The 18,745-nt window shown below is 33.7% G+C and overlaps 1 protein-coding gene across 2 annotated transcripts; it reads left to right on the top strand.

The window, feature by feature from the left end:
- Nucleotides 1–6,006: 6,006 nt before the first annotated feature.
- Nucleotides 6,007–18,536, top strand: LOC112500580 (afadin- and alpha-actinin-binding protein A-like). 2 transcript variants are annotated; one of them, XM_025104086.1, is made up of 16 exons: nt 6,007–6,156; nt 6,270–6,286; nt 6,390–6,501; nt 6,581–6,678; nt 8,289–8,385; nt 8,481–8,570; nt 8,675–8,737; nt 8,872–8,946; nt 9,031–9,096; nt 9,165–9,242; nt 13,497–13,607; nt 13,703–13,780; nt 13,865–13,984; nt 16,673–16,716; nt 16,783–16,840; nt 18,242–18,536. In XM_025104086.1, the coding sequence occupies exons 1-16, from the start codon at nt 6,121–6,123 to the stop codon at nt 18,248–18,250; spliced, it is 1,152 nt and encodes a 383-aa protein (XP_024959854.1). In that variant the 5' UTR covers nt 6,007–6,120; the 3' UTR covers nt 18,251–18,536. The 2 variants fall into 2 exon arrangements, with proteins under 2 accessions (XP_024959854.1, XP_024959855.1); XM_025104087.1 differs by lacking the exon at nt 13,497–13,607.
- The last annotated feature ends 209 nt before the right edge of the window (nt 18,537–18,745 follow it).

Here is an 18,745-nt window from a genome sequence, read left to right as displayed (position 1 = left end):
TGTTGTGTAAATAATAATTAATGTCAATGATTATTTAATTATATACAAAAATAGAAGTTCTATGTAAATATATAATTTGTAATGGTTATTTATGGGGTGTTTGGTTCAGGTGTGAGAATGAAAATGTGATGAATTTTCATTCCCCACAGTTTAACCTAAAATTGAAATTTAGACTTGTAAGAGAATGGACTCATTATATTATTAAAAACCAAACAACTTTTTTATTTTCATTCTCATTAATTACTGTTTAATACCTCTAACCAAACACCCCCTTAATCATATTAAAATATATAATATGTGATGTGTAAATAATAATTAATGCCAATGATTATTCATTTATATATAAAAATAGCAGTATTATAAAAATAATAATGAGTGATAAGTTATATTATATGAAATTATTATAAGTATTTTATTTATGTATATTGATTGCAATGAGTTTTTTTTTTTACTTGTAAACTGAAAGGTTTTAAATTAATGCGATTAATCATCATCTTTATTTTAATTTTATATATAGAGATGGAAAAGTTTTTACATATTAAAAGCAATTTGATTGTAGCTTTATAAATGATTTAGTGGAGGAAGGATGAAAAGCAATTTAAACATAAAAACAAATGAAAAGTAAAAGGTTTGACACATTCATGACGATGTTACCTGAAAATTTTATGTAGGATGAACAACGGTACTGATGTGGCAGAAATAAATTTTACAGAAGAGAAACAACAAAACAAATACAAACTCGATAAAACATGAAAGTTGTTGATTCCATTTTGATGGAGCATTCGATTTAAGATGAAAAGCGTAAAGAATTTAAACATAAAAGAAATGGAAACGAAAAGGGTTTTACAAATTCATGTTGATGTTACCTAGAAAATCTATGTAGGATGAACAACGGTACAAATAGGTTGGGGGAAAATTCTACAAAAGTGAAACGACATAACACATATAAACTTGATAAAACATGAAGGTTGTTAATTATTCCATATTGATATAGAATTCGATTTGATATATGGAGAGAACCATAAGCTCAAGAAAAACGAAGCGATTGGGAGATGGTGAGGAGTTAGGGAAAACGAAAGGAACGGCGTTAAATGCAAACATAAATTAATAATCAATGTTGATGGAAAATTAAAGTGGAAAATTAGAACAAAAAATGGTTAAAGGAGGATGACAAAGAAAAAAGATAATTGAGTTTCTAGCTTTTAAAAGAAACCACGTCCTACTCAGTGGTTTCTCCTTTGATATATATATATATATATATATATATATATATAGATTCATATTATGTCTAATGGTTATTTAAAATCATAAAAGTTAGGAAAAAAGATTAAAAGGAGGTTGAATGATGAAAAAAAATAAATGAGTTTTCTAGCTTTTAGGGAAAAAAACCAAGTCATCAATATATATATATATATATATATATATAGATTGATTCATATTATGTCTAATGGTTATTTAAAATTATAAATTAATAGATTTTTTTCTTTTATTAATTTATGATTTTAAATCACCATTAGATATAACTAGAAAGGTGTCCGTGCAATGCAGCGAGATACAAGTTTATGGGGTTTTGAGAAAAAAGAAAATGTTTTTATTTTTAAATGAAATATAAATATGAAGATATTATAAAATTAAAAAAAAATAATCAATATTATTATCAAGTTAACTATTTAAAAGTTCTCGTTTTTGTGTAATTTATTTAATTTAATTTTTTATTATAATTTAATTAAAGTTTAATAACGAACTAATTTATTTTCGGTTTAAAAAACAATAATTTCTTTAAGATGATAATTAAGTATTCTATTAAAACTCAAAGATTATCCTAATTATATTTTAGATTTTTTATATTTAAAATGAGATGCTTATCCTATTTGATTATGTTTATCTGCAGTAAGTTACATGAATTCAAACATGAAGCTTTAATAAGTTGTACTTATGCACAATTTACTTGTAATCTTGAATTATAAGTAATATGCATCAATAAACAGTACTTCATGCATAAAAATTAGTTTTAAGAGTTTTTGTCAAATGCTTTATAATATGGCCTAAGTTTGTTTGATTGGTAACATGGCTGAAATTTAATTCCGCACAAATCCCCCAAATGCCCCAAATCTCATAAATGCATGAATCTTTCATTCCCTGGATAAACCCATGGTGTGTGCAATTACAATATAATAGGGAGCAACAAATCGTCAATTCTTTCTCGATATAGTATCATCACTTTGACTATGCAAGTTTCCTTCTTTTGCTATCAAATGGTATTCTTGTTGTGTCCATAGTCTTGTTCCGCTCATCTTTGTAGGTCTTGATGTTGAATGAGCGTGCATTGTTTTATGTTGATGATCAATATGTGACTTGTGTTTGTGTAGCCTCCAAGCATTATTAACGGACAATTTCACATATAAGTTGGTGTTATTGTCTATATTCATCAACGATGGTGATATTATCCTCCTGCAATACAGATCAATGCGTCATAATTGAGGTTGGTGGGGGTGGACGTAAGGGTTGAGTCTTTGTAGCAACTTACTAATTCGTTGGCACGATGTGAAGATCTTATCATACCATCAGTACCTTCTTATATTGCGATGTAGATGTGGTGATATGTTTATTTAAAATGCAAAGGAAGGGTTGGATGTGATTCGAATTTATGTTTTCCGTAATTGGCATGAACCCCATTCTGGTCAAGTAAGTGTATTTTTCTATCGTCACAACTCTTTATAAAATGAATATCTATTTGTTCTACAAACCGAACACTCCAATGTATACGTTGAAGATGCTCTGATGAAGATCTGTTAAACACGTATTCTTCCGTACCAAACGCTTACTCGGCCGTTCACCTTACCAGATGAATATATGGTAAGGACCAAGAATCTTACCCGGTAAGAGCGAGACAAGGACCAAGAGTCTTACCCGGTAAGTGAAGGCGATGATTCTTACCACGGTAAGCACTTACCGGGTAAATTGTTGCATACGATACTGTTTTCGTGGACTAAAATCTTATCCGGTAAGTAAATGATAGTGTTAAATTTACAGTAAGCTCTTATTGGGCAAGTGTTTGGTAAACGACTCCTATCTCCAACCAGGGCCGTTCCTTAGCATGTTAAATGTGAGATTTTGAACAGGGCCTCCGAAATTTTGGGGTCCAAATTTACATGTGTTTATGGTCTTTTTATCGACCTGTGTAAAACTATAGCCGAAATTATTTAGGTTCAAACCATTAATAGTTTGGTTTTAGGTTCAAATCATTATTAGGTTTAGTTTTAGATTGTTAATCGTTTTAGATTTATACCATTTTTGTTTTTAACATATATTATTTGTTATCTCATTTATGCAATGTAATCAAAAGTTTTGAATGTAGTAGGACCTCCAAAAATATTGGAACTTTCCTCTCTCCAACAAATATCAACATTTGGTATTGATTTCATATATGTAAATACCGACCAAAAAGCAATCATTTAAATTAATTGAAATAAATAATAAATTGGATTTAAATTAAAACAAAAAACAACTCCTCTTCACTTACGATTTACGACATCCTATAAAAGACGGACAAAATGTAATTGAAATGATTACGCATTTTAATTTGTGTTCGAACTTGGTTTAATAGTGAGAAACCTTGTCTTATATAAAAGAGCCAAGGAAACTTTACCCATTTAATAAACACCAACCCCTTGAACATTAAATGAATTAATTAAAAACTTGAGCTTTGGTGTGTGGTGTTTCATGGTGGGCTCTCCTTGATAGTATACTCATACATATTTAAGGTCAAAAGATGGGTCTTGGGTCTTTTAGGTCTCTCGATCTGGTATGACCCGACCCGTACGACAGTTGTTTCTTTCTCCTCGTATGCCTTTTTTCCCCTATCATTGCTTACAGAACGTAAGAAAAACTGCTCTGGTTTCTCTCTATTTTTTGTACAACATCCATCACCAAACTTAGATTAATTTCGCCATATTTAAGTGCAAATTTGAAATCGATTGTTGTATCATTGTTTATCTTACAAATTCTTTCAATTTATATGCATCTTTCTGTTTTGGATTGATAACTCCTAACAATTTATCATCATTGTTTTTTAATTAAAAAATATAAAATAGAAACCATTTAATTGGTGTTTGGATGTATGTTTTAACTTGTTATTATGATTTTTAGTTGTATTACACAATTTTGATTGTTTATATAAATTGATCAGATAAAGTTAAAACAATCAGATTTAGGGGCCGTTTACCAAATGCTTACTCGGGTAAGCGCTTACCAAGTTATATTACCTTACCGGATGAATATGACAATGACCAAGAATCTTACCCGGTAAGAATGAGGCAAAGACCGAGTGTCTTACCGGGCAAGTGATGATAATGACTCTTACCACGGTTAGTTCTTACTGGCTATATTGTTGCATAGAAAACCGTTTTTGTTGGCTAAAATCTTACTTAGTAACTAAATGATAGTGTTGAATTTTATCGTTAAGTGCTTACCAGATAAGTGTTTGGTAAACGACCCCTTAAATCATAAGGTAATCCATTATTTTAAGAAAGCCGAATTTTACAATAAATGTAAAATCAGTTAAATCTATATCATATTAATTTTTTTAGTAAAAACTTTTAAAAACAACTTATTAAACGTTACTGCTTATTAATACATATACAAAAATCTTTTACAACTCAAGTTTTTAATCTGTTATTGTATATATATAACTTATTAAAATTCAACGTTAATAATCCAAAAAACCCAACTATGAACACTTAAATACAGAATAATGTGGAGTTTATCCAACACTTACTGTTAAGAGTCAACATTTTCATTTAACTTACCAGATATTATTTTAGTCCATTAAAACAACATCATATAAAAACATTTTTATCTGGTAAAGGCTTACAGTATCTCCAACAAATTCCCCAAAAATTCTACAAAATGGAAAACCAAAAGTCAAAATCTTCATTTTATTTTGCTTTCATCTCCAACAGATTCCCTATTTTGGAGAATCTAACATTCATTATAATATTAAAATATTTCATTAATGTATTAAAATATTATCTTACTCTCTAAATATTTATTTTAAAAATTTCTTATTGGTGAAATATATTAAAGAGTAAATTATGTTTTTCGTCCTTGTGGTTTGTTAAAAATTGGGATTTCGTTCCTGTGGTTTCTAAATTTCGATTTTGTTTTAACCACAAGGGTGGTGCCTGATTGGTTTAAGCTTGGCTCCAAAGGTTAAAAGTACCAGGAGGTCCCAAGATCAAATTCAAAGAAGACTAAAAATCACTTGTGGCCACGAAAGTTCAAATACGGTGACTCCGGACTATCTGCAAAGCAGATGGTCGTTCTGGGATTAGTCGGCTCGCTTAACGGGTTGGATATCCAGGTTAATAAAAAAAATCGATTTTCATTCTTATGGTTTGCAATTCATTTTTATTGTTGTCCCTAAAACCAAAACACTATTTTTAAGTATGAACGACTAAAATAGAAATGAAAGTAAACTATAAGAACGAAAAAACAATAAATGTCAAATCATAAAGATAAAAAAGACAATGAATTGTAAATCATAATTTCAGAACGAAAATAGAAAATTTCGATAAACCACATGCACTAAAAACATAAAACATTTCTATGTGATCATTTTTGGGTGTTCTTCGTATTTGATGAAAAAACTCTCTTTCATACTTTTTCCATTTTGAAGATGGTTTTAAAGAATCTGTTAGAGATGTTTTTACCAGATAAAAATTGACACTATCACTTACTGAATAAGATTCTTGATCTTTATTATTATTCTTATCAGATAAGATTTAAGATTTTTAATCCTTATCATGTTCATTCAATAAAATAAAATTATCATTGATATTAACTTATAATTATCGATTTGTAGGAAATTTTAATTCAATAATAACAGAAATGTATATAAATTCAAAATATTATTCGATCATTGGGTCTCAATCGTTTGCTTTAGAAAAACGTATTTGTGATTCAATTTTCAAACTTTCAAACCGTTTAACCTTTATCACCTCAAAAGCAACCACCGTCCTGACCTACCAACAGTCTTCAAAGACTTGACCACCTTCAAACGCTTCTCACACTCTCTCCCGCCGGCGAAACGAATGTCCTGAAGATCCTCACGTCGCGACAATGGCATCAACTGACACTACCAACATCGATCTCAGAGTATCATTTTTCATCTTTAAAATTCATTTTATATCTTCACTTTTTTTCTCATTAATCATGCTATTTTTGTTTATTCTTCCGGAATCCGTTTTCTCGATCTGTTATTTACACAGTCCAGCTTCGGAGTGAGGTATAATTTTATCATTTTTATGATTTTTATTTTTAGTTTTATCTTGAGTTAGGGTTTCAATTCAGCTGTGAGTTCTTGTAAGATATACCCTACAATTTTGCAGCGAGTACACATTTGCCGATGTTGAAAATTTGGATCATTGTACGAAGTACTTGAACCAGACTCTAGTCACATTTGGATTTCCAGCTTCGCTTGATCTGTTTGCAACTGATCCGGTTTGGATTTTTTGGCTTTATATGTGATTTGTTGTCTGAGTTCCATTTTTTGTATGTATTTATTCATCATTTTGTTTAGGTTTCAATTGCAAGGACTTGCAATTGTATGTACTCACTGTTGCAACAGAGGCAACGTGACATTGAATTCCGGGAATCTACTAATGATCAGAGGCAAAGGTGAGCTTCTTCTTGTTCGAAGTATTTCGATTTTACATGGTACATTTGGTTGGTCAAGTATCTCCTTGCACAATTGGTGATAAGTTTCATTTTTGGGATGTCGATCTGTAGAAGTACTAAAGTTTAAGGTTGATTCACATTTATTCCGAATTTAGATCATAGTCATCGTATGAGTTACGACTATCATTTTTTATTTGCTAAGTGTAAGAGCCATTATTCATCACCATATTGGTTCTTAAAACATCAATCAGACGATTGAACTTCGTGGTTTTATATTGTAAAGATACATGGAACCTTTGAATCTCTCTCTAAAAGAGCCCTCATAGAGAAAGGGGAAGTTCCCACATATATACATACATACATGTTTGATGGTCCATGTCTAGCTAATGTGGTCCAACACCACCCTCAAATGGAGGCTAGACGGTGCCCCTAGAAAGAAGTCAAAAGATCTTGGATGTGGTAGATCCCTGTTCTGATACCATGTGAGAATAAGTGGAACTCTTTTGAAACACTCTCCAGTAGGTCCCTTACAGATGGAGAGGTTCCAACATATATAGAGGTTTAATGGTCCATGTCTAGCCGATGTGGGACTCCAACACGTCTCCTCAAACGGAGGCTAGACAGTGCCCAAGAATGGAGGCAAAAGAGTGTCTCAAGTCTCTAGGCGGTGCTAGACCTCGACTTTGATACCATGTTAGAATACATGAAACCTATGATTCTCTGTTTAAAAGATACCTTAAGGAGAGAAGGAAGGTTCCGTCATATATCGAAGAGAAAAGGTCCAAGTTGGGACTCCAACATGCTCCCTTCAAAGGAGGCTAAACTGGTACAGGAGCCCCAAAGGGTTGAGTCCCTTTTAGAGTGGTAGCCCTTGGTCTTATACCATGTGACATATGTGGAACCCCACATGATTACTCTTCAACAGAGCCCTTATAGAGAAAGAGAGAGAGAGAGAGAGATTTTGCTACATATATAAAGGTTTACTGCTCTTACATATAATCGATTCCTAACACCACATATGTACCCATATCTCTCAAGAGCAGACAGCACAATGTATCTTTTATTCTGCAATGGAGGATTGTTATATGGGTGAATGGGGCTTGTGAAATCTCTTGAACTACCTTAGGTTTCCTGCAAAGCTTTATTAACCACAAGCCATTTCATGATTAATGTATTAATCGAAGTGCTGATAGATATTGACATATTGGTAGGGGTAGCTTGACTTATGTGCATGTGCATCTAATGTTGCACATTTAATGAATGTATGAAAATTGAATGTTGTCCACTTGAACCATCCCTCGACTTGGTTGCATTTGGAATTTGTTTGGACTTGAAATGATGACTGAGAACTATATGCATTGGTAACTCTATATGTAACCATGACAAAGTCATAAAGGTAGTAGGTGCAAAACGCCCAAAGCTGTGCGTAGATATAATGAATTCCTGGAAAGCAAGTGATAAAACTAATTTTGCTGAATTGGAAGCAGAAAGCAACAAATGCTACAATGCAAGACTAATATTAGGTGTAGCTTCTTAGGGCATTGTGTTCAACGATGTTTCTGGTTTTAAAAGTTTTAATCCTTGGTGACAAGTTTTGGGTTTTCTTGCAGACTTTCATCGGACATATCCAGACTAGAGGCCAAAGTAGAGAGATTGGAGTCACAGTTGTCTGCCAAAGATAGAGAAATCGCAACTATTACCCGGACGGTAATACGTGTGTGCATGCTCGTGTGTGTGTGTATATATATATTATAAATTGGTTTGTATTCGTTAGTTGTTTGCTTATTGTTTTTTTATGATAGGAAGCTAAAGCGAAAGCAGGTCTCAAGGCCCAAATTGAGAAGCTGCAGCAGGAAAGAGATGAATTTCAAAGGATGGTTATAGGAAATCAGGTATGGTTTTATACATCCCCTTTTTGATTTCCTCATCTTATTTTGTTTCTGGTAACCTGCTTTTGTGGATGAGTCACCATCTTCAACATGTCATCTTGCAAAAGCAAGTCAGAACTCAACAGATACACGAGATGAAGAAAAAAGAAAAAGAGTACATTAAGTTGCAGGTATGCTTATCTCTTTAAGCATGAGAATTCTTCTGATTTCATCTTATATTTCCCAAATTGTTGTGTAGGATATGTTAATATATGTCAAGCAACACAAGATGTAACAAATATAAGCGCAATTTATTTTCTTGCAGGAGCGACTAAATCAAGTTATGGTGGAGAAAAAGAAGGAATCTAGATCAGGCATGGAGATAATGAATTTACTTCAGGTAATTGGTCAAAGTTCAAATATATTTGCGCACTTATGTATTCAAATTTTGACACTTCTAACCATAAGTTTCCTTGCACCACAGAAAGAAGGGCGACAACGTGGGACATGGAATGGGAAGAAGGCTGACAATGATTTCTATAAAAAGATTGTATGTTATATGAATCTTTCTTTTTAACTTCAAATTATATATAATCATATGTCTATATACTATTTTAGGTGGATGCTTATGAGGCAAAAAATCAAGAATTGGTTGCAGAGAATGCTGATTTGAGGGCATTGTTACGATCAATGCAGGTGTGTTAATATTATACAATGGTTATGGTGCTTTTGGTGAGATTTGTTGATTTATTGAATCAACTTGGTATTTGTATAGTGTTCTAAACACGTCGGCTTAGCTTAGAAATATCTTTTGCTTTTCGGTTCATGAGATTTCAAACAAAGGATGAGCTTAGCTTGGTATTACTTAGCATCATGAACAAAAATCGAATTCTCATGCGAGTCTAATCTAGACAAAAGAAGCAGTGAAAGAGAGAAAGAGGGAGGGAGAGAGGAATTAGAAACCTTATGGTAATAGGTACATGTATCATAAGAAACATAATTGAAAGATGTTTATACTTGAAAAATAGGTTTGCACAAAATAAATTTATGTTCGCATATCAACTAAATTAGTACAATAAATCACTAATTTATAGAGACAATATATCCTAGGCTATACAATTCTAAGATACATAGATGTGTACCAAATAAAGTAATGACCAAAGATGCAACTACAATTAAATGTACAACTACAACTACAACTACAACTAAATATACAACACATATATTTTGCTAATTTTCCAACACTCCCATATCTTTCATACCCAACTTGATAACCAGAAAAAAATGGAACTGCTTTGTGTGGTGTCTGTTAGTAAATATGCCAGCCCCTTGCTCTCCACTAGGATCGTGTTTCATACGACGCTGTCTGTTGTCAATTTTCTCTTTGATGAAATGTCTATCACCTCCGCTTGTTTGGTGCGGTCATGTACGGCCAGATTGTGCGCCATTGAGATTGCTGCCTTTTTATCACAAATAACTTCATAAAAGTTCAATTAGTTGCTCTTAATTCCTCCAACAGCCTCCTAATCCACATGTTCTCTCAAATACCATGTGCAATTAGCTCTAAATTCTGTGTCAGCGGCGCTCCTAGCAACCACATTCTGTTTTTTTGCTTCTCCATGTAACCAAGTTGCCACGTACAAGAACAATATCCGGAAATGGATCTTCCATCTACTGAGCTTCCACCCAATTTGTGTCTCTGTAAGCCTCAATTTGCAACTGTCCTGGGTTTGTAAAGTCCTTTGTCAGATACCTTAGAGTTCTATTGACAAATTCAAGGTGTTCTGGTCCTGGGGCGTGCATAAAGCGACTAACCACACTTACATCGAAGGATACATCTGGGCGTGTATGGAATAAATAAATCAATTTCTGAACGAGTGTCTGATAGTGCTTTCTGTCCTTCACATTCTTTGCTTGTGCATGGTGCAGTTTTGCTTTAGGTTCTATGGGAGTTTCAACAGGTTTACATCCTAGCACACCTGTCTCGTTCAGTAAGTCAAGCATGTACTTCCTCTGATTTTCAAAAATGCCTTCCCTCAAACGAGCAAATTCTATCCCAAGAAAATACTTCAATGATCCAAAATCGTTAATCTTGTATTTCTTGGTGAGTTCCTTCAATTTTTCTCTCTCATCAATATAGCTATTTTCGTGTCATTAGAATGCCGGTAAAACATTGTATGGCTGACTTGACTATTGAACATATCCATAACGTTTTATCACATTGCCAAAATGTTCAAACTAAGCTCTCGACTGTTTGAGTCCATACAAAGATTTCTTCAATTTGCACACTTTCCCTGTTCCACATCTTTCTTCCAAACATGGTGGTGAACTCATGTGTACTTCTTTCTCAAGGTCTCCCATTAAGAAAACCATTTTTAACATCCAATTGGAGTTTAAGGTGAGGGATAACAATACCTTAATTGAGTTTATTGTAGCTATTGGCACCAAGTTTTTTTGATGATCTATCCCATGGGTTTGAGTATAACCTTTTGCAACATGGCGGACTTTGTATCTCTCCATAGTCCCATCTGTCTTGCTCTCAATAGTAGACACCCATTTACATCCTACAACCTCTTTTCCCTTTGGTAAATCCCTAACCTCCCCTGCACCATTCTTCTTCAAGGCATTCATTTCTTCAAACATAGTCAACCCCCAATTCAGATCACCTAATGCTTCTTGGATATTTCTAAGCACAACAAGCTTTGAAATGTTTGTAGTTAGTGCTCTATGATTGTCAGAAAGGTTGGGATAGGAAATATATCTGGCAAGAGGATCTTTGGTACAAGTTCAAATTCCTTGCATAGGAGCTATAGAAAAGATTGGAGCAGTTGTTTATAAATTGGATTTACCTGCCTCAAACAAGTGTTCATTCTCTATTTCACGTCTCATATCTGCGTCGGGAAGTAGGTATCGGCACTTCGTCCCCAGTTTTGCCACCCGAACTGACTGTTGATACTTGATATGGAGTTACAAATGGTCCCAGAAGCTGTGTTAGATATCCATCGTTCAGGGATGGAATGCTAGTGAACTGGAGGGGCTAGTGAAGTTTAAGGACTTGGATGCGTTTGAAGCTTCATGAGAGGAGTATGAGGCCCTGGACAGACAATTTCCGGATTTTAAGCTTGATGACAAGGTGAAACTGGTGTGGTGGGTATTGATACACCCCCTAGTAGCGTGACATGTACAGGGTGCAGGAAGTAGTTTTGGCGGGAGATATTGTGTTGGGAGTCTTTTGGCTATTAAATATAAATGAGCACAGGGGAGCATGTGGGTAGGGAATCGTTTTTTTAACCTGGTTAGTGGTTCATGCCCAGGAGACCACCAACTACTCGAACTGCTGGAACATTAACCAATTTCAAAGAAAACACCCAATTTTCCAATTGATAAGTGTTTGTGTATCATAAGAGTTCTGGTTATTACTTGGAAGCTTTCTTGGATGCCTTGCAAATGAGAGGACACACCTATTTGTACGGAGCCTTGGAAGATCCTGGTGATACGAGAACACTCGAGATACAAGAGTCACCTAACTTTCTAAATTTATCATAGGCAATCCTAGAAGTTTGAACAACAATACAAGAAGCAAATGTAGGCTAGAAACATTTGAGAACTCTTTAAGTTCTTACTATATCTATAGTCTTCAAGTGGCTTTCCTTGGTGAATGCTTTTTGGCAGTCTAATAGGTACCAAATGTGCATCTGCAAAAAGCTGTTGCAGGAAAATCTCTTTTGAGACAAGTGGCCCATGACATTGAACTGTAACGAGACTCATGGATGTCATGGTAATTAGATCAAAAATTCCATTGACAATCCTTTCCATACTTTTGAGAGTAGCTTTTTGTTACTAACTGGTCCTTCAGAATTCAGATGAGCAAGTAGCTCATCTAGCTTTAGTTTGATAATGCACATCCATTTATAACCAACGGTATCTCTGCTGGTAGGAACGTCAACTAATTTTTAGGCCTGCTCTGCTTTAGGGCCTCCTCATAGATTACTCCATACTAGATAAGCTAGTACCACAAAGACAGTCTTAGTAAGGGTTTGATTTGAATACCAAACTGATTTTAAACATAAATTAGAAAATTTAACAAAATGAGAGAATCTTAAAACGTGAATGAAGTAAATAAATCCAAGTTACTCTAGAATAATCGTCAACATAAGTAACAAAGTAATTACAATCTTCAATAGTACTAAAAGATTAAGGACCATTGAAGTGCACAGGCAATATCCACACAAAAAATCATCATAAACAAGCTGGGCTGTGGTCGCTTACCACTTTTTGGTGACTTGAGTGATGGTCAATTTCCTTCAAAGAGACTACACTTATGAACAGCTGACTAAAGAACCAACAATTTCAAACACCGAAAATGTAATATTTTAAAGTAGCAATCAGCCAAAAACATTTTTAGAGCATTTCATGGCAAAAATGACCAAGAACCACCAACATCACATTCGGATATGGTTCTACCTACTTCGAACTTTGTTCAAGATGCTGGTCAAGTGTCAGTTAGAGGCAGCAAAAAGAACACCTGATCCCTTGTGTATCAAGCAGTGACAGCCAATTTCAAAGCAACAATACTGTGTGACATAGTGAAGGATGTGGCAACCATTCAGGGTAAAAATATTAATTGTTGCTATTTTCGGACTTGACTGTTATTGACAGAAATGTGAAAGCAGTATTAACTTGACCGTTATTGACATAGTGACAGAAATGTGAAAGCACTATTAACTTGAATGTTATTGTCTTGCTAACCAACCATTGATACTGATGTAGCATTCTTTTATGAACGATGTAAAACTGATAATGAAAGACAATGGACCATATGTTGAATTAGAATGTTACTTCATTATCAAAAAGCATCTCCAACAGATTTCTTCTATGACATTCACATTTGTAACATTATGATAAACATTTTGTATCTTACTCCATTTCCTACATATATCATGGTTATAGGTGGATATGCGTGAATTTTTGAATGCTTCAAATGGTTCGTCCAAAAACCCTTCCCCTGTTAATGAAAGGATGGATGCCGACCCATCACAGTCCCCATTGGGTGGGAGGACGGTATGAGGCAACATCTAAAGATTTTTCAAATTGATAATTCTTTATCATACAAGCTGTTGAATGAGAAGCATAAACTGAAAATTTATCTATATCAGGATGTCTTTGATCTACCATTTCATATGGGTAGAGATCAAATAGAAGCATTTCTTCGAAACAAGGTGGCTTCAATAAAGGTAATTTCATGACACTTTTGTTGCTATGTGTTGTGTTTAGGAGAGTTACTTAGATTTTCAGTGTTTTTGCTGTCCACTGTAAAGGAGCGCATGGGTCAGCTACAAGATGCACAAAAAGAAGCTGAAGTCACTTCTGAAGCAACTGAGAGAGAGCTTGAGTTAGAAGCTCAACTTGTTGAAGCAAGAAGCATAATTCAAGAGCAGGTAAGTACAGCTGATTAACAATAAAGTTTATATCTATTTATTTTATCTTAGGTGGGCATTCATCAACATGCTCCCGAACTTACCAGACTGCTATTTTTTGTATGCTTTTATACAGTCTTTTCAGAGAGATCTGCAGTTCCTAAATTTTACATGTTATGACAATTGAAACTTGATGTAGTTTGAAACCGAGCATGTTCGTCTATATGCATGCCTCTTTTAGAAAATAATCTGTTTAGTTGCAACCTCCATTTTACTTGATCTTTATATCTCCTGCATTTGATGGCATGTTATTCAATTTCCACTTGACTTTATAAGAGTTGAGGATTATTATACTTCAACATTCAAATTTATATGAACTTGCAAGTCTTTAACACCAACTTCTATTTCGGAGTTTATAAAGTTCAAAATTGTTGTAAGTTTTTCTTCAAAGTAAACGTTTCATACTCACTCTGCTACAATAGTGTTGCTTCATATCCCTTTCGTGGATTTTCTACAATGATTCCCGGGTTTTGCATTTTTTGAAATTAAAAAAAGAAGTTAAATCACTTTAGGCCATGTTTGGGAACCATAAGCTAGCTTATTTTGTATTATATTAAAAAAGCTCCATTTGGTAAGCGTAAGCTAGCTTTTTGATAAGCTACTTTAGATAGCTTATTGGGGTTTCTTTTCACTTCCTTTTTCAATTATGCCTATTTATATTTTTCTTTTAGGTCATTTTACATTGCCATCTAGCTTATCATAGTTCATAAGCTAACTTTTTTGCCAACAGCCAGCTTATCAGCTAGTTTGCCAAACAGTTTCAATGTGAATGTGCAAGGATAAAATAGGCATTTGTGTGGTCAACAACTTCTATTAATATTGCATAGTCAATTGTTACAATTATTATGGGATGGAGGGAGTATTTGTTTTGAAGTTGAAACCTACTTGATGTACTCTCAGAAAATCAAACATGGGAAGACCTGAGGGTGTGTATATTTCTAGTTATCTAAAAATTACGTCTGTACGAAGTTTTTGATTCTATGTCAGAGAACTACAACATGGTGTCACAAGCAATATAGGCATGATGGCACCATGAAGAAGCATATGCCATAAGGGTGCGTTTGGTATACAGGACAAAACAAGACAAGGATCCCTGTCCCATGTTTGGCATGAATTTTATGTGGAACAAACAATAACAGAGTGAAACAAAGTGGATCAGGCTTGTTCCACCCCTACCCCATGGAACAGGGTGGAACAAGGTAGAACAGACTTATATTTTACCAATATAACCTCAAAATAAAACTTAATTTTCTTCTAAAACATCAAATAGGTCTCTTTTTTACATTTTATTCATTCTTTAAATTTTATTTATTGTATTTTATTCTTCTTAAACTTTCATTTTACTGTCCTCAGAATATTATTTTTATACGGTTTCTATATTTTTATTAATTTATGTAATTTATTATATATTAATAATAAAAAATAATGTAGAAAAGAGATAAAAATAAAAATATAAAACCACATAAACTTTTTATTTGGTGTCATTTTAATTGTTTTGACGAAAACTTCAAATGATATATTTTGTTATAAAAAAAATTATTCTATTATAATTTATTAAATTACATAAATTGTTTTCTTTATTTTATCACCGTCAAACGTATTGCGTAAGGTTCACGCATGCAATTTGTTGTTTTCGATGAGTTTTGTATGTTTTCCTTTTATCAGAGTAGTACATATTCGATTTTGATCTTACAGGAGTGATTGTACAGGTGATAGGTGAATTCTGTTTTCTGGAATCCAAGTTTTGTGAATGTGATGATACTATATGGGATCACTAGCCAAATTGTTTTCTTGATGCTTATATTTTATTTATTATTTGATATTTAATCCATTTTAATTGATTGTGCGCTTGTTGGTAGTAGTTTTTTCTTCTTCGTATGGAATGCATATAGATTTGCTTCGATAATGGATTCTTGATACTTATATTATATTTACCTTTTTCATATATCATTAGTTGATTATGAAATCATGTATTTTTGCAAATATATTTTTGCAAGTAGTAGTGGTTTGATGTAAGTTATACTTTGCACACCGTATTTGTTAACATTTATATTGATTATTTAGTTAAAAAAAACACTAAACAGCTCACTGGGGCTAAATTGGTCATTTTAACCAGTTTTGTCCAGTCCTGTCATGTCTTACTAAACACTGAATAACTGTCCTGTTCTGTCCTGTCCTGTTCTGTCTTGTCCTATCCTGTCTTGTCTGCGTACCAAACGCACCCTAATAGAATTGCAAACAAATTATAAGTGCTCTTGCACAAATCATATGCTAAGGTTTGTGTTTTCACAAAAAATAATGCTCTCTTTCTAGGAAAATCAGGTAGCTGTAATATGAGCCTATGTATGTTAGCTTTTAGGTTGTGTTCTTTTCGTATTTTTTAAGCACAATAAACAAAGAGTTGTTTTCAAGGCTTGTCAGTTTCTGATCACTTCCTGTTCAGTTATGCAACACAGTAAGTCGGGTATGTAGAATTGAGCGTTGTGATATACTATTGCAAGCATCAATTCCACCTTTGAAGCCTGATGTTATTTTTGAAAAGTTTTGCTTTATTTTTCCCTTTGAAGTTTCTGTGCAAGGTGGTTAGTTTCTTTAGGTCTCAGATCTTCTTTCTTTAGTGAAACATACTTTTGGGATTGTGATTTGCAGGCTTCTATCATGTCTAAGCACCTTGCCAAGTCTGAGAAACCAAGGTATTTGTTTATATTTTTTCCATTACTTCACTGAGAATATTTTAAAAAATTAGAGTCTTTTTGCAGGAGGTTGAGTGGCCATTTAAATTCTGAAAGGGACTCTATCATATCATCAGCTGCTGAGGTAAACACTATTTCCCAATGTATTTTCATGGTGATAATTTCATTCTTGAACGTAAAAACGAGTGAAAGAGGAGAAGTTGAGTTTGTTAGTCATGATAAAAAAGATCTTATTCTACCAATAATAGGTTGAATTTTGGTCCCTACTTGGACCATGTTTGACAACCATAAGCTAGCTTATTTTTTGAGTTTGTTGAAAAAGCTCCACTTGGTTAGCCATTACTACTACTTCAAGTAGCTTTTAAATAAACTACAAGGGTGGTGCCTGATTGGTTTGAGCTTGGCTCCAAAGGTCAAAAGTACCAGGAGGTCCCATGTTCAAATCCAAGGAGGAATAAAAATCCCCTTGTGGCCACGGAGGTTCAAATGCGTTGACTCCGGGCTATCTGCAAAGCAGGTGGTCGTCCTGAGATTAGTCGGCTCGTATAGCGGGTTGGATATCTAGGTTAATCAAGAAAAGAAGTAGCTTTTAAATAAGCTTCGGGGCCTTTTTTTACTTCTTTCTTTTTCTTTCCAATTATGCCCCTTATATTTTTCCATTTAATTTTTCAACATGTCTTTTTAGGATACTTTACATTGTCATCCAACTTGTCAACTAGTTTTTACCGAACATGACTTGTTTATAGGCTAACAGCTAACTTATCAGCCAACAACTAGTTTTTTTCAACCAACTTCTAGCTTATCGATGGTTTGAATTTAACCATAGATTTGTTTTTGTTTCTCAACTTTTTCGAAGTAATTAATGCATAACCATGAGCAAGCATTCGAGTAATGGGTGGACCAATATGGTATATTACTCAAGGAACATAGAGTTGTCCCATTACCCCCTTGGTTAAGACTTCAGTGAATGCCAACAAAAAGCCTTAATAAACTCTAATACAAATCGATATGTATCAAATCTGCATTGAAGTATATAGAATCCTATATGATGCTTTAATTTGCCAATTTTTGATAGATAACCTGAGAAGATTTTGATTTGACAAGGGCAACACCACTAAAACATGTCTGTTTTGTACAATGAATATGCGTTTAGGAGCATATTTGTACTTTAAATCGAACATCAAATTTATTATGTATTAAATAGAGGTCCGAACTTACAGCAGTCAGGTATGCGTTTTTGTTTAAACTATAGATAATTCATAAAAAAAATTGTCAAAAAAAGTCTTCTTTTCCTATTTTGGACCTCTGTGGAAATTGATATAACACTCCCCTTGGTGGTCCAAATTAACTCTTTTCCACAAGCTGGGGTCTTCACTGAAACAACCGTTCTACTATTTGGGTTAGATATCAAGTTTGCATACATATTACTGTCCCCAGACCCCACTTCCAGCTGGGATATTACTTGTTTTGTGATCCCCTTGTTATCTTTGCGGTGATTTGATTGTTTGTGACCGTTGGCATTCAGGGTGTATGATTCGCTTGATGCCTACCATGAACGCGTTGTGAAAACTTCGAGGTCGGTTTCACTTATTTCACTAGCATAGCAATCGTACCTTTCTTTATTCATGTCATCAGCCTCTTTGACATTTTTATCATCATATTCATGCAGCTAGTAGTAGATATGTTTTAAATATGGATTCTGTCTTGAGTTGATAAAGTAGAGAGGTAATTCAGAAGATCCTTCAATTGGTTATGCAGGAATGTAATATCTCAAATCCTAATTAAAACCAGGCTTAACTGGATAAGCACTTACTTGGTTTCGTCTCCGGTTTAATCTCGTTGATGTTTTTTTCAAACAAAAAAGCCAAATATACCTAAAATATCAAACCCGATTGTAGCACAAGCAAAAAGAAACTCTACTTTTTCGTTACAAACTTCCCTCCAAATCTTATACATTCAACTTCCTTAATGTTGCTTTTGTCACCAGTAAAAAGTCTTTTTTCTCGAAGACTTGAAAACGACATAAAAA

This window comes from Cynara cardunculus, assembly GCF_001531365.2.
Source record: "Cynara cardunculus var. scolymus isolate 2C chromosome LG 17, CcrdV1, whole genome shotgun sequence".
Classification (NCBI taxonomy): domain Eukaryota; kingdom Viridiplantae; phylum Streptophyta; class Magnoliopsida; order Asterales; family Asteraceae; genus Cynara; species Cynara cardunculus.
The sequence above is the reverse complement of the archived record's forward strand: the minus strand, read 5'-3'. Positions and strand labels throughout refer to the sequence as shown.